The sequence below is a fragment of the Fusarium phalaenopsidis genome (genome assembly GCF_050370095.1).
Source record: "Fusarium phalaenopsidis strain FUZ10S chromosome Unknown contig_32302, whole genome shotgun sequence".
Classification (NCBI taxonomy): domain Eukaryota; kingdom Fungi; phylum Ascomycota; class Sordariomycetes; order Hypocreales; family Nectriaceae; genus Fusarium; species Fusarium phalaenopsidis.
Window position 1 is genome coordinate 6,071,286 of NW_028145405.1, and position 15,525 is coordinate 6,086,810.

Consider the following 15,525-nt stretch of genomic DNA (forward strand, 5'->3'; position numbering starts at 1 on the left):
ATCACGTTGATACTACACACTTTACCTTTGTTTATTCACGTGTTTTTCTTTTGAATTGACTCACTCATTGACCCAGTTCTGCGCACCCTTTTCTTCATGATATGATTGACCTACTACTCACATGTGAGATAAAACACCCTTTGTCTCTTCAGCATCCCCTCGTGAAAGCCTCGGGAAGAACAATTCTTTTCACGTGTAGTCGCCCATGGTGGCAACCTCGACCGGGTATAACCGAGGCTGAGCGTCCAACAGGCAATGATTGCTCAATGCGTTACTGGAATCGGTTAAGCCGATGCGGGAAACATCTCTCGATCTCTTGGAATTTACGATAAAAATGCGGGGTGCATGCATGATGGGATGTCTCCTCCTTAATCAAGTTAGTCGACTTCTTGGGTTTACTGACGACGTATATAGCTCTGTGGCTGCTTGTGCCTGGAACTAACTCCAACCCAACTCTAGCAACCTTGGCTAACAGACATCATGGCTCATCTCTGGCATGATATCGTGACTAGGCATAGCCCTTTCATGATAGAACTTGTCGGTTCCCTTGCAGTTCAGGTCGTCTTTTGGTGGATTCCATCTGCCATCTTCCTTTCTCTTGACTATCTCACTCCAACCTTTGCCGCCAAACACAAGATCCAACCTGCCCCTAAACAGCCGACGACGGCCGAAGTTTACGATGCCATCATCATATCTCTTCGAAACCAGATCATCGTCACTACCATTCAACTAGGCCTAGCCGCCGCTGCAGCCTCTCAAAATAAACCCTCCCCGTTTAAAATTACGACATCGCTCCCCACTGCAGAGTCATTCATCAAAGACCTTGCACTATGCATCGTGGCCCGTGAGGTCCTATTCTATTATTCACACCGACTCCTGCACGTCCCGTACCTTTATCGTCGTATCCACAAGGTGCACCACAAATTTACGGCCCCGGTCTCGTTTGCGTCACAGTATGCGCATCCCATTGAGCACATTGTGGCGAATACTCTTCCTATTGCGTTGCCGCCCGTCGTACTAGGAACGCATATCATTACGATGTGGGTGTTTCTTGCTTGGCAGTTGTTGGAGACGGCGACTGTTCATAGTGGGTTCGACTTTTTTGGAGGAGCCGCTCGTCGACATGATCGTCATCATGAGCGGTTTGATGTGCATTTTGGGGGATTGCCTTGGTTGGATTGGGCTCATGGTACGGACGAGAGCAAGAGAAAGAAGGTATCGTGATTGTGTGATCGGAAAGATCAAAATGGCATCTCCCATTCGTCGGATTTAGCCGGTTAAGGAAGTGGACGACTATCGAAGGTGAAATGTACGCCTCGTCGTTGTCAAATACAATTCACTCGTTGAATACACTAAGCAGAAAATGTACCTGGCTGTTGTCATCCTAAACACGCAAATTGAACAGATAATTGAGGATTGGTTTGATATTAAAATCGATATTCTATCGCATATCTCATCAGAACATAATCAGGTTCTCGTGAAAATTATCTACTGAACATGGGTATACTCGAAAATCTCCTTGATCTCCTTGGCAGGAAGCTCCTTGGCCAGAGCCAACTGAAGCTGAATGCGAGCTTTGGCAGGGTTGAGGTATCCAGCGTTGATACCGTAGTCCTGGCCAGACACGAAACCCCAAGCGGTTCGGCGGCTCACAACAACGGGGACCTTGGTCTTCTTGACAACCTCCTCGAGAGCCTCCTTGGCCTTGGTAGGCCAGCCGCCAGCACCGACGCCGGCAACGACAATACCCTTAGCACCACCCTCAACGGCGGCCTCGAAAAGCTCGGGGTCAACCTCCTGCTGGCCGTAGAGCACGTCAACCTTGGGAAGAGGCTCAGAGGCAGAGATGGAGCTGATGTTGAAGTAGTGGTGACCCAGAGGTCGGACGGGAGGGTACCAGAAAACAGGCTGGATGTTCTCAAAGGCGCCCAGGTAACCCTGCTCCTCAGCCTTGAAGGTGTCGAGAGAGTTGGCGTTGGTCTTGATGGTGTACCGAGCAGAGGCGATTCGGTCGTTGAGGGTGATGAGAGTTCCTCGCTTCTTGGCGCTGTCGCTGGCGGCGAGCTTGACTGCGGACAGCAGGTTGATGGGGCCGTCGGCGCTGATGGCCGTGGCAGGGCGCATGGAGCCGACGACAACGACGGGCTTGTCGCTTTGGACCGTCAGGTCGAGGAAGAAGGAGGACTCCTCGAGAGTATCGGTTCCATGGGTAACGACAACACCTTGGGTGTAAGGGCTATCCAGCTGAGCCTGAATCTGGTGGGTCAGGTTGGTGAGGATAGTCGAGGTGATGTCGGAGCTGTCAACGTTGGCGATTTGCACGCCACGAACGTTGGAGATGTTGCACAGCTCAGGAACAGCGTCGATCAGGACCTTGATGCCCAGAGCTCCGGCTTGGTAACCAGTGGTCTGGTCAGCCGAGCCAGCCGAACCGGCAATGGTACCACCAGTAGCAAAGATGGTGATGTTGGGCAGGCTGGCGTTGAAGCACTGGAAGTCGCTCACAGCTCGGGGAGCCAGGTGGGGGATCTCTGGCACGGGTGAGCCCAGGGCAGTAGCTGCCAGGGCGCCCAGGGAGAGCAAGGATGTGAAGGACGACATGGTTCTTGGCTTGAAAAGTCTCCGGGTGTGATTGAGCTTGGATGACCCTTGTGGAAGCTGGAGAGGAACCGACAGTGAGATCAATTGGAATGGGGAACAGACCTCATCTTAAATAGACGGGAACTCTGACGTACGGGAAGCCTAGTCCGATCCTACGACGGACATCCCACCTATTTGGTTTTTGATTTGATAACAAACAAGGTGTATCGGGCCGGTGGTATAGCATCACATCGTCAAGGAACAAGAGCAACAAGGTAGAACCAACAGGCCAAGGTTCCAGGGCGAAGGCCGAATCGGAACTCCTGCTTTAGCGGCCGAAGCGAGACTGACTCTGGCCCGCGTGCTGCAAGCGCAAGGCCGGATGCCTAGTTGCGTACTGCAGAGCGCCGATCCGCAGCCCGGTCAATGGTTCGACCGAGCTTCTAGTGTGGAATCCTTACAGTGTTCCTAATCCCCACCCTTGCATTGCGTGCTGCGAGATTACGGCACGGATTCACCGTTCTCAACTGTCGCTGTCCATCCATCTCAGGGGAAATGTCGTCGATATGGCGTGCCTCTGCGGCGCAAGCGAGATGCTCGATTGCGATGCCTTGAACCCCAGTTCGAACCCCCTCGATATCTGATTGCGCCAAGGACTGGGGATCCCCGGGCTTCCTTTTCTAGACTAGGACGAATCAACAAACCGCTGATAAAGGGAGGCCGCGGAGTCGTATCCTTACCCCAACCACCTCTTGGCAGGCACTGCGGCAATTCCTTGGACTTTTTTTTTGTTACCTTTTTGTTACCTCACCTTATGGAGAGAGGCTGGCCGATCTTGCAAAGCCAATCTCTCCTCTCCACGCCCTTGGTTGACGAGAACGTGCCCACCCCCGCTAAAACCCTATCTGAGGGGGTTATCATTACACAAGAGCTTTGTCCTTGTGATAATCTGTGCTCCGCTTAAAGCTGACTCGGATGCCCCGGGGCGAGTCAGAGTGCCGAGAGAGGAACGTGTGCGGACCAACGACATCGGCCTTTAACGTTATAGGGAAAGAAGCCGATCACGACACGACTCGGTGTTGGTTGCGCAGCGAACCCCCCCGGGATCTGAGCATAAGTTCATAAATTCTAGAATTGCGCGTCGAAACTCTATTCCGAGATCTGCTTAGCGGACTGGGGAACCCTTGTCAGGGATGTGGTCCGTCTGTCACCTTGAGAGATTAGCAGATGTGGGTTATCACGAACTTTGAGGTGATTTTCTGTCGCTACGTAATAGAGACTTGAGGCTCGTCGAGTTATCGCACGTGGTCAAGAACGTTGAACCTTCGGCTTCAAAAAATGAGCCGAGATAATCGATTCTAAGCCGTGGGTTCCGGATACGTTATCTTAAGTGAGTTGCTATTACCATTGCTTTTGGCCAATGCCTCGTTGCCGTTTCCCCAGAGACTGCCAGCCAGTGCCACAAGTCGCAACCGATATATCAGGATCTGGTGATCTCACCTTTGATCTTCAATTCGCGAAATGCATCCTGGATAAAATTGACGCGTCATTGGCGCACCGTCTCAACCTAAAGACGATCGCAATTTACCCTCTCTCGGGTTCTCCCGACAGCTGAGACAGCGATCGGCACGGCTGCGAGATGTGCTCTGCCGTCGATAAAATTCCTAGACGCCCGATCTTGTGGCAGTTTCGGCCAACTGCTCAGATATATTTCCACTGAGTAAGATAGAAGCAATCCTATTTGCCGAGTTTCAAACTCATCTGAACACGATCTCATCTTGAAATGGGCGACATTCCACGAGAGAAAACGAGCCTTGAAAGCCGCTGTTCACATTGAGTCCACGATTCTCTGCATCTAGTTCGAATCGATGAGTTTGGCCTTGATAACTCCGCTCATGACTTCCACTGCAGTTCCACTAAGGTGAACAGTCTTCACCTCGCGCTGCCCTGAAGGCAGCACCTCCACCTCGACATCCACCACGATGAGACTCTCCCGACCCATCTCAACGCCCTGTGTGATCTCAACTCTGACAGAGTCGGCAGACAAGATATGCAAGGTTAGGTAACAAGACAGGGCACATGCGGCGCTACCTGTAGCTGGATCCTCCATTGCGCGCTTCACGAGTCTCGTCCTGACCTTCTGAACAAACGTCTTTCCATCAGGTGCCGTTTCGTGTCCCGTGAGTACGAAGTAGTAGCGCCTCGAGTCAAAGTCAGTACGCCATCCTTCGTCTTGCAGATCCCCGGACAGATATCCCATGGCTCCGATTCTGGCAGCCCCAAGAAGGTCCAACGACGGCAGCTGGACAAGAGCAAACGTCATGCCCTTGACAATACTGAAAAGACGGGCGCCTTCCTCAGCCGCAGCAAGCTGAGCGAGTTTCTCATCCGAGCCGGTATACTCGGCTCGGCTCAGCTGTTGCTGGTGAAGCCGGACGTTGTGAGGGATTGCAGCGCGTGCAGAATCATCCTGTCCGAACTTACACTCGATTCTCCCTGCTTTGGCGATGATAGTCTGTACGCCCTGAGATCTGAGAAAAACCGCTGTGCCGATAGTTGGGTGACCGGCAAAGGGCAGTTCGCGATCAGGAGTAAAGATGTTAATGACTCTCTCTGATGATGCCGAGGAAGCGTTGACATCGTGAACAAAGACCGTCTCTGAGAGATTGAACTCTCGGGCGATGGCTTGTTTCTGGGCTTGCGTGAGGGGAGGTCGCTGACTTGGTGGTGGAATGGTCACGACGGCCAGCGGATTGCCTCGGAATGGCGTATTTGTGAAGACATCGAGAGTCGTGAAGGGCAAGTCCATTTTGCTAGTAATAATGAGGGATGTTGGAGAGGAGAAGGAAGAAAGAGGGGAGGATGAGGGATATCATGCTGGTTGCATTATCTTGCATCCATTATTAAGCCTCAAATGAGTCAGAGCCGATGTCCGGCAGCAACCATTAGGATATGCATACAAGGTGACTCGAATATGCCGGGAGTTTTGACTCATGAAAGATACAAACATTCCTATCAGACTGTATTTCTGTTCAATACGGCCAATCCGGCTTCCTTCTTGACACGACTCCTTCGCACACTCAAGCACATACGACCATAGCTCGTAGAAAATACGGGGTCCCGTCCGCTCCCCCAGAGTCAAGCTGCGAAGCGCTGGATTAGTAGTTGGGTCGGTGACGACCAGCGAATCCCCGGTGTTGTATGTCTTTTTGTCATCTTTTTGGCTGTTCGTAAAAGGATCAAGGAAGGGTAGCTATGTATGATATGGTTTCAATGAAAAGGTGGTGTTCCTAAGGAGTGCTCCTCTTTTCAGTATCTCTATACTACCCAACTATTCTTATTTCTCAATGACGTCTCCGTCGTACACCAGATCAAAGAACACTCTAATAAAACACATAATAGCATTAAACCTCAATGCTATAAACTAGTCAAGTATCAAGATAGCTACTAGCTCTGGTAGCTTGTGAAGAGCTGTCACAAGTAGGAAAGGCAAAACAATCAGGAAAGCAACCAGGCAAAAAAGGTTTGCCACGGCCACTAACAACCCCTTACCGGTGGCCTTCATGCAACGCTTAGCTTTGCCTCCATATCGCCGAAGGCGGTCCTTCATTCGCTTCCCGAAAGAAGGAGGTTTGTTGGGGTTACAAACAGTGGTCGGCATGGTTGCTTGGAGAAGAGCGAGTTTTGACGGGGTGTTGAGTGTAATGTAGGTTGGCTAAGAGTGAGGCTGAGGTTATCGTCGAGTGCGTGGAATATGATGTTTCGTGGTAAATAGTGGATGTTGGAAGTTTGTTGTTGAATATGCTGTTGCTTGAAGAATAGCGAGTCTCGAAGGGCTGTTGCTGAGTGTGTTGATGATAATGCAAGTATAGGACGAGCCACGAGCCGCTGCTTTTATGCTCAAAGTAGCAAGAGGCTGTGCCTAATTTGGTCCATAGAACAGCATCTTGCTTCTTTATTACCTTCTTTGTCTCGAGGTGTTGTCTTGTCGACCTTAAAGCCTCTTTGATCCTGGCTGGCGTGGGTGTGCGCTCTGTAGGCACGCCACTCAATTGCTCTTACTAGCCAAAGATGGGCTTCAAGCATGCCAATCAATGGCAAGCAAAGATCACAGGGATCTTCATTATTCGGTCGTTTATATTTTGAGCTCGCTGCCGTAATTGACCTAGGGTATTGGAAGCTGCTGTTAAGAATAGCCTCTTAGGTTATGCGGCATTGAGGTTTCATCCGTTAAGAACTGTCTTCTTTTCGATCCTAGCTGATTCTATTCTCTGCTCAAAGAGGAGCTTCATTGTAGGCAATGGCTGTACTCTCTTTGGCCTCTAACAAGGAAAGTGTAGCCAAGGTTCCTTGTGGCTGACAGCTCTCTTTTGGAGTCGTCACTAAGCCCAACAACCAATAGCAACGACAAAGAATACTCTCTCTCATAACATTCACGAGTTAGCAGGCTCTTCCGGGTGATTCCATTCAAGCCTGAAAAGACAAGGTTGGTTGTTCAGTGGTGTACTGCCCTTCCAATTTTGACAATAGGTGGCCAGGGCCTGGTAGAAATCTCTTCAGATAATTGGCAATAAACCAGAGGCCACCCTTAGCCACAGTTGATAGCAGTCGATAGGGCTCTCATCCCACTCTCGCCTATCTTGGGAGAATCCCTCCAGCTTCTATGGCTCGTCTTCCAGTAGCCCCCCTTTTGGATTTCACTCTTCTTCAAATATTTCCTTCTTACTAATGGACAGATGCCACTGCTAAATTATATTGAGACTTGTCTTTAATGCTATACGGAAGCTCTCCCTGTCATACTAGCATGCTGATTACAAGATAGCAGTCCTTGTTCTTTGTTCTGGGTGGCCCCATTCCCCCAACGAGGTAAAGGAACTTGACGACAATCCTGAAGGTGGTTTTCAATGACACAAGGCAGATACGCCAGATTGGCCAAGACATGAATCTTCGATATGGGCGGAGGCCGAAAACCCTCTACCCACGAGAGACCAATGATGGCCTCCGGAGGTGAGACGAATTTTATGCACCACTACTAGACAGATTTGCACTTTAGATTGTATTCACTGTGATCTTAATGAGGAAATGGTCTAATGTTTAATTATGGAGAGGAACAGTTTGTTTTGAATTGTCTTTTTCTACTATTCGAGATTACTAAATATTTTCAGTTTCATATGTAGACATTACTAATTGCATTATCCCAAGTTTTAGCAAATGCGCCTTCCTAGTTGGTGACTAAAATTCCAAGTTATCGTGACTTGCAAAATCCGCTTGTTCCGGCTTTAGGATGCCGACGTCAATCTTGAACTGACGTAGCCAGGCTGGGTTCTCAGCGACGGTCTGGTTCCAGGGATCACCGCTGTTGGAAGCAATTAGCAGTTGGCATTCAGGTTATTTACAGTAGACCTACTCGTTGTACAATATCCACCTAGCGTGGTGCTGTATCTCTTCGTCTGTGGGAACATGCTGGTTCGGATTGTTGGGGGACATGGTCATGGCGACCCAGCGGGCGAGCTCTCTCGCAATCCAACGATAGTAACAGTCACCGTTGAGCAAGAAGCTCGTCTTCATCCAGGTGTTTGCACCGTCGGAATTGATGTTTTGCTGGGAGCCTAACCAAGAGTGTGTGTCGTCGGAGTGATGAAGGCATCCCGACGTGAAAGTGTTGGGCTGACTGCTAGGGTCTGTCATGTGCCGGCTCTTGAATTTCGCAAACCAAGCCTCATTGTTCAAAGCAACTGACTTCCACTCTTCATCATCCATTTCTTCAATAATGTCATTGGCTTTTTGGCGTAGGGCTGCGTCGTCGGGGACAATTCCGTGAGCCCGGAGAAGCTCGATATAATCAGCCAGCGTTCTTTCAAGATCACAGTAGTTGTGAAGAATCGAGTTGATTCTAGACAAACTACCTGAACGTAGATCTGAACTGCTCCGTGTGCGGCTAATGTTGTGGCGTTCTCGGAAAGGTGTGAGCCATGCAGCTGATGAATTGATCAAATGGATGAAAAACGAAGCCACGTATTCAGATGATGAATCAGATTCAACGCCGGCTTGCTGGATGAGGCGAGAGGCTTCTTGTTGTAGCTCAACATCGGTGAAGAATTGAGACGGTCCGGTACGTATAAAGTCGTATAGCTGGCTCTCCATCGGGCACAGATCAAACAAGTTGTCCTTTCCAGGAATTTTGAGTCTCCGGAGCTTTCCCTCCAATATGGACCGCACAGGTCTCATCTTGGCCTCTTGAAGGATATCATCAGCTGAAATAATCAGATCTCGCAGCCAAGATGCGTTGGAGCCTTCTCGGTCAGATATGACCTCGGCAGAAAGCAAGATGCGACAAGCTTCAAGTTGCATCTTGTCATACGTAGGGAGACCCCCAAACTTGTCACTGTAGACGTGCACAAAGTTGGCCAATTCAAGACTGATCAGCTCGTAAGCGTCCCTCGGAGTCTCCAAGGGGCCCTTGCTTGCCTCAAAGGGGCACAGGGTGTTGTGGTCAATGCCGATAAAGTCTAAGTGGAATGAGTATCTGCCAGAGCCTGAAGACAGGGACCAACTTACATGGTGGGATGGCATGCTCAACACGAAAGAGAACAGAAGCGTCAAAACCCCAGTCTCCTTTCCAATCAGTCATGGTACTGCCCATCTTGAAATGATCCGCCAAGTGATCCGCTCTAAACTCCCAAGTATCCATCTTGAGACCACAAAACCCGCAGATAGATCGTATCCCCGGCATCGGTAGCTTCCATTGGTTTAGCGGGCATCCCAACTGCTCTGGTTTGACATTATGAACAAGTCGCAAGTGCTGTGTCAGATGATCCTTGCGGTTGAACGATCTATCTTGTAGTGGGCGTCCGCTGCAGGTTGAATAGTTGTGACATTGGAAATGGGCGTCGTCTGGCGAAGGCTGGGAACAAAAAGCACAAACGGGGACTCCGTTGTCGTCCATTATCCGAGGGCCATTTGGAGCACATGCCCATCGCTCTATAGGAAGGTGAAGGGACTTTTCGTGGCGCTGCCAAGTATGCTTTGTCGTAAATGTTTCGGTGCAAAATGTGCACTGGTAGGTGTTGAGGGATCTGACCAGCGAGGTCCTCTTGTCGGCTCGTTTATTGGCGGCGTTCTGTCTGCGGCGACGTGAAGCGCGACTAGATGATCTGAAGGAAGCCACAGAGTCGCGGGAGTGTTGCGAGTATGCAGAGTTGTCGCTCGACTGCGAAGTTCCGATGCTGCTGGTTGACGAAGCTCTGGAGAGCCAGTGGCCATGGCCTGTCTGGTAGTGCGTGCCGGAGAGATCTTCAGAGCCTGCTAATAGTTAGAAGTCATTCAATACCATCCTCCGAGACTACTGCCAAGTCCTATGTTCCAGGGGAAAGGTGACGTACCGCAGGATGCCACAGCGCGCGCAATAGCAGTCGCAGTCGCAGGCTCACTCTCAGGAGGCGAATCAACCCATCTTGCCAGTGGATCCATCCACCTATTCCTCTCCCCCGGGGCAGGAGTGGGCTTCCTCCCAGGAATGTCTATCGCTTGGGTGGAACTGGGCGAGTGTGGCGAACCAGGTTGACGAGCTTGGATCTTGCCGCGACGCCGAGCATTGGCCAGCCAGTTTAGTATCTGCGTCTTTGACAAGCCAGTCCGATTCTGTAAAATCTCCTTCTCGTGATCATTTGGAAATGGGTGGTCGCTATGTGTTGAAACCCACTGCCTCAACACGCGGACAGCTTCCCGTGAGAACCGGGCGCCGATCTTCGGAGGAGGAGCGGCATTGCCGATTGACGCGGCAGGAAGTTGCGGCGCATCTGGTGTATTGTCGAGCTGCTCAAGAGATGGAGTTCCAGTGCCAGAGTCGGTTCCGGAGAAGCTATGCGTGTTTGTCAGAGGCGATTGTTGGCCGGAAGAGTCAATCAGCTGAGCCTCAAAGCGAGAGACCCAACTACCGTCCTTTGTATCCGGGAGCAGATGATGCAGGTTAAAGTCGTCAAAGGCGGAATATCCAAAGTAAGCGTCGTCATTCATAAGACTTGGATCAAAGATGGTCTTTTCAACAGCATCATCTGTATTCGTCGACATGATGGTTTTTGCACTATTTCATTGGGAGGAAGTTAATTCCGGAAGCTCTCAAAATGTCCAGGGGAGGCTCCCCTACCTAAGTTAGTAAGAGTCACGAGTGCAGAATGTGGAGTCGTCAATTACACCCTATGTATGTATGACTCCGGTCCCAATTAAGCGTCGCTGACCAACCAACTCTAACGGTGTAGGGTGCGAAAGGCGACAATTCCGCGATCGAGGCTGGATATGAGGATTATGGGGTCATCGAGATAATGTCAATCTCAGTTGCTACGTAATAGCCACGTCAAAGCGATCGTGATTGTTCCTTTCGACCCCTGTATTTCTCGGACGTGGGTCGGATTGGGAATGGCCTCATTAACATACCGAAACCCACTTGAGTCATCTCCACTGTTTGTGTCAGGTCTCACGTGTTTGCGAGACATGTAATTGAGGCATCTTCAAGATGAGAATTGCAAGTCTACAGCATTATAGTGAGAGTAAGGTTCTAAAAATGAAAGCCAGCCAAACCTGTCCCAAACGATTCTGTCCATTTGTTCCCTTTCTGATCAGGAAATCTTACTCGTGGTCGCCGTGTATGCTGTCAACTGCTCCAGGGCATCTTGGTATTCTTGTCCAATGACCTCGGCGTGTCTCTGAGAACGCGGTGTAATAGAGCAGGGGAAGGGCAATGGAACCGAGTTGAAGCCCTCAGAGTACGCGAAACTGCAACGCATTAGCACAAGAAGTCGTTCATAAAAGAGGAGACTCACATATCAACATCAACATCCCTTCCCTTCTCATTCTTGGCAGGGTTCACCTCAAACGCCCATAGGATACGAGCAATGTTGATTGCCACCGACGCAGAGCCAAGATGCATGCCAGGACAAACACGACGACCCCAACCGAAAGCGCTGTGGCCAAAGGTACCGGGATAGTTGCGCTCTTCCATGAAGCGCTCAGGCTTGAACTCATGGGGTTCAGGGAAATCAGCCTCGTTGAGATGGACTAGGATATGATTAGCAAGTGACTAAGAGAATTAATGAGGTAGCCTTACGAGTCCAGAGAGGTGCGATGATGGTGCTGCCCTTAGGGATGAACATGCCCTTGTACACATGGTCTGCAGTGCTGGCGTGGGGAGTGCCGCCAAGTACAGCGACTGGTCGCCATCGCAAGGTTTCAGAGGTGATAGCTCTGATATACTCTAGCTTGGGGAGATCATCAAACGTGGGCAGGCGGTCATTTCCAACAACTCTGTCGAGCTCTTCTTGGGCTCTTGGGATAAACTGGGGGCCAAACTTGGCGCATGCGAGGAGGAAGCTAGCCAGAGAACCCGCTGACTGTTGAACCGAGTTAGTTACCATATCTCGAGGTTTTTGCAGATGCACTTACTGTCTCGACTCCAGCACCAAAAGGTGAGCCTGCCGTGTAAGAAATCTCCAAGTCCGACATGCCAAGATTGGCCTGCTCCTCAAGAAGGTGCTTGGCAAAGCAGTTTGGTGCAACTCCCTGAGCAACCTTGTCGCGAACCTCATCCATGAGCTCAGTGTACATACGAATGTCCTTCTCTCGCTGCTGGAGAACCTCAGCCTTCCAGGGTGCCAGGAAACTGGGCACGTACTTGAGGGCCGGGTATCTCTCTACAGCAAACTTTCCGGGAATGCTACCAGATGGTCAGCTTTTGTTGGACAGGGAATATTTGGATGACATACTTGACCATTGTTAGGCGCTCCATCGACTCTGCGTTGCGACGGACGACAATGTCACTCCTGACATCCTCAACACGTCTTCCATAGGTAACGGTGACGATGACAGATGCTGCATAACGCTCCAAGTGCGTTCGAAAGTCTTCAGGCGTTTTCAAAAGATCATGCATCAAGACCTTAGATTCGAGACTCTGGACAGGTCGATAAGTCTCACTCTGGCGCTGCATGAAACCACTATGCAGAAGTTTGCGCCAGCGTCTCCAGTAGCCTGCATAAGGAGCCATGAGACCCCTCATACCGCCTGAAAGCAACTCGCCGCCCATGATAAATCGCGGACGAGAAGAAAAGATGGCGCCCTTCTTCTCAAGAAGATCCCATGCTGCCTGCGCAGAGCCAAGAACAATAGTCGGGGTAGGTCCCAGCTGGAGATAGACGACATCTCCGTATTGCTGGCTGAGTTCCTGGAACCAGAGCCATGGCTTCCTTATGCCCGTCCTGATGACTTTTGGGCCTGGAGGGAGCTGTGAACGGTGGGAATAGAGCTTCCACTCTTGCTTGAGCTGTTGTTGGAGATTGTCAGTCGCGTGGTAATCAGGGAATGCGGATTGGCCAGGGCAAACTTACCCTGGGAAAGACGAGGGCGAGGTACGCGAGAGCGACAGCAACGGCCGCGTAGACGAGTATCTTGACGACCATGTTTAAAAGCTGATGATATCGACTGCCTGACTGCAGAGCACAGACAAGATCGAGTCAGGAATGTCAAGGATAACCCAGAGGCTCTTATTCAAGGCCATCACTTGGCCGAGGTTAACAATTTTTGGTCACAATCTCAACTGCCATGTCGAATTGCCGATCTTGGCAGCCAACCCCGCTTAGAGAACAGAGCCAAGCAGACGCTTCAATGAGGAGCTGACCCTTTTGAATGGAAGCGAGGTGCTGCTAGCTGTGTCCCCGGCTCCGCAAACCCCACAATCTAAACTCCATGGGGGGAGGAGAGTGCGGAGACCCCACGCTGCAGTCTGATGACAGGTTCGGATCCTTGTTCCCGGGTAATTATACCCCGAAAGTTCAAATAGAGGCGAGTTTGACTGTTGAAAAAAGATATTCAGGAGCAGAGATTTCTCAGTGTTGCATTGCATCCTTCATCTTTTGAACTTTACTCTGATCACAATGAAGAGTGACGCTTGGCTTAGCAAGCCGTTCTTGACGGCCGTCTTTCTTGGAATTGGAGGTTTCCTCTATGGCTTGTAAGTCATCCTTCTCAGGGTCACATCAGGCATTGATCGGCTCATGTTTTGATAGCGATTCCGGAATCATCACGCCGAGTCTGGCTCTCAACTCCTTTTTGAACTACTTTGGCAACCCGCATGCTGCCCTCCGTGGTGCCATTGTCTCTGTCTACCAGGCAGGAGGTATGTTTTTCTCATGTACAGTATGTGGTTAGATGCTGACTCCTGAGTTTAGCATGGCTTGGTAGTGCCTCTGTTGGTGTCACCAGTGATAGACTGGGTCGACGCAAGGCTATTGCTTTTGGCTGCATTTGGGGTGTGATTGGTGGTGCCTTGATGGCTGGTGCAGCTCATGTTGCCATGCGTAAGTGATCGAAAAAAGATATTGAAATGTAGTGCTAACTAGTGTTCAGTTATCATGGGCCGTCTCTTAATCGGCTTTGCTGTTGGAACCATCACCGGAGTTGCCCCTGTTTTCGGCGCTGAGATTGCCAAGGTACAGTGACCCTTTTCTTTTGACAGACATCTTACTAACTCTCCCCAGACCAATGAGCGAGCCAAGATTACCGCAGTCAACCAGATGAGTGAGTTCCCCGTCCCTGAGTAGCTATCAAGACTAACCCCTCTCAGTGGTCGCCTGGGGCTTCTTCGTCGCCCTCTGGACCGGCGTTGGTGAAGGCAAATGGCACAACCCCAACCAATGGCGTCTCGGCTTCGCCATCCAGAGCATCCCAGCTCTTCTCCTCGGCGTCGGAGTTCTCTTCCTCAGCGAGTCCCCCCGCTGGCTCTGCCTCAAGGGCCGCTACGAGGAAGCTGAAAAGGCCTTCCGCAACTACCACTACGACGGTACCAACGATGAGTGGTGCAGAACCGAGTTTACTGTTATTCAGGTCAACATTGCGGAGGAGCTTCAGGCGCAGGGCAAGCTTTCTTGGGCCGATCTTTTCAAGACTGCTGCTTTCAGGAAGCGTCTCTTTGTCGGTTCTTTCGTCTGGGCTGCCGCCATGTTGTCTGGTATCTCGTTTGTGCAGTACTACCAAACTGCCATCTACGCTACCCTCCAGTTCGACCAAGACCGTCAGCTTCTCGTCAGTGGTCTGTACGGTTCAGTTGCCCCCGTGGCCTGCTTCCTGTCCCTGTTCTTTGTCGACAAGATCGGCCGCAGAAAGATTCTGGTCATCAGCTCTTCACTCCTCTCGCTTTGCTACATGATCATTACGATTCTTGCAGCTTTGTATCCTGCTCGTCCTGGTCTGCCTACCAACGCTGCAGCTCAGAGGGGTCTGATTGCCTGTATCTTTGCCGTTTCGGCCAATTATTCGGCTCTGCTTGGACCCATGACTTGGATTATTCCGTGAGTACAGCAAAATCCTGTGTGAGAGTCTTGCTAATCGTTACACAGCCCTGAGGTTTTCACTACCGAGCTCCGTGCCAAGGCAAACGCCATCGTTCAGGTTGTTCACTACTCAATCAGTTTGATCATCACCCAATGCTCACCAATTGCCCTGGCCGAGGTGGGCTGGAAGTACTACGTGAGTAACGAAGAAAAACCCTCCCTGATGCGTATGCTGACCAAACATCTAGATCCTGTTCGTTTTGACCAACGCTCTCTGCGCCGTCGTCTTTGCATTCGCCTATCCCGAAACCCGAGGCAAGTCTCTCGAGGAGATTGACGAGATCTTTGGTGATGTCAAAGTTATCCGCCAGGAAGACGTCAAGTTCTCCGAAAAGGCTGGACTCGAGACACTGGAATATCGTGGCAACAGGACAAGTGCACAGGATGCTTAGGATGGAATCTCTACGGGCTTGATCAGCTAGGACATGACTTTAGTTGAGTCAAAATCGGTCTATCTATTACTCTTCTGAATAATCTTATTATAAAATCTCTTCTTTTTAATTGGCGCCCTTTCGAGGCTTCAGCCCCGGCTTCCATTCAGGCTTGTAATCTCGGCTGTGGTGTCGAT

General features: G+C 50.6%; 3 protein-coding genes and 1 non-coding gene across 4 annotated transcripts; 2 read left to right on the forward strand and 2 right to left on the reverse strand.

Moving 5' to 3' along the window:
- Window positions 1–1,488: 1,488 nt before the first annotated feature.
- On the reverse strand, window positions 1,489–2,601 carry LRP88_09238 (asparaginase ahrA; the record flags this gene model as incomplete). Its single annotated transcript, XM_083245728.1, has 1 exon — window positions 1,489–2,601. One exon carries the CDS (start codon window positions 2,599–2,601, stop codon window positions 1,489–1,491), a length of 1,113 nt encoding a protein of 370 aa, XP_083100222.1.
- Window positions 2,602–4,435: 1,834 nt separating this feature from the next.
- LRP88_09239 (PhzF family phenazine biosynthesis protein) lies at window positions 4,436–5,389 on the reverse strand (the record flags this gene model as incomplete). Its single annotated transcript, XM_083245729.1, has 1 exon — window positions 4,436–5,389. The coding sequence occupies one exon, from the start codon at window positions 5,387–5,389 to the stop codon at window positions 4,436–4,438; it is 954 nt and encodes a 317-aa protein (XP_083100223.1).
- A 279-nt stretch (window positions 5,390–5,668) lies between these two features.
- On the forward strand, window positions 5,669–5,784 carry LRP88_09240. The gene has a single exon (XR_014475187.1). It is a non-coding gene; the product is annotated as a 5S ribosomal RNA (ribosomal RNA).
- A 7,718-nt stretch (window positions 5,785–13,502) lies between these two features.
- LRP88_09241 (general substrate transporter) lies at window positions 13,503–15,349 on the forward strand (the record flags this gene model as incomplete). Its single annotated transcript, XM_083245730.1, has 8 exons — window positions 13,503–13,579; window positions 13,635–13,744; window positions 13,797–13,925; window positions 13,975–14,057; window positions 14,106–14,145; window positions 14,240–14,915; window positions 14,964–15,093; window positions 15,146–15,349. The coding sequence occupies 8 exons, from the start codon at window positions 13,503–13,505 to the stop codon at window positions 15,347–15,349; spliced, it is 1,449 nt and encodes a 482-aa protein (XP_083100224.1).
- Window positions 15,350–15,525: the final 176 nt, after the last annotated feature.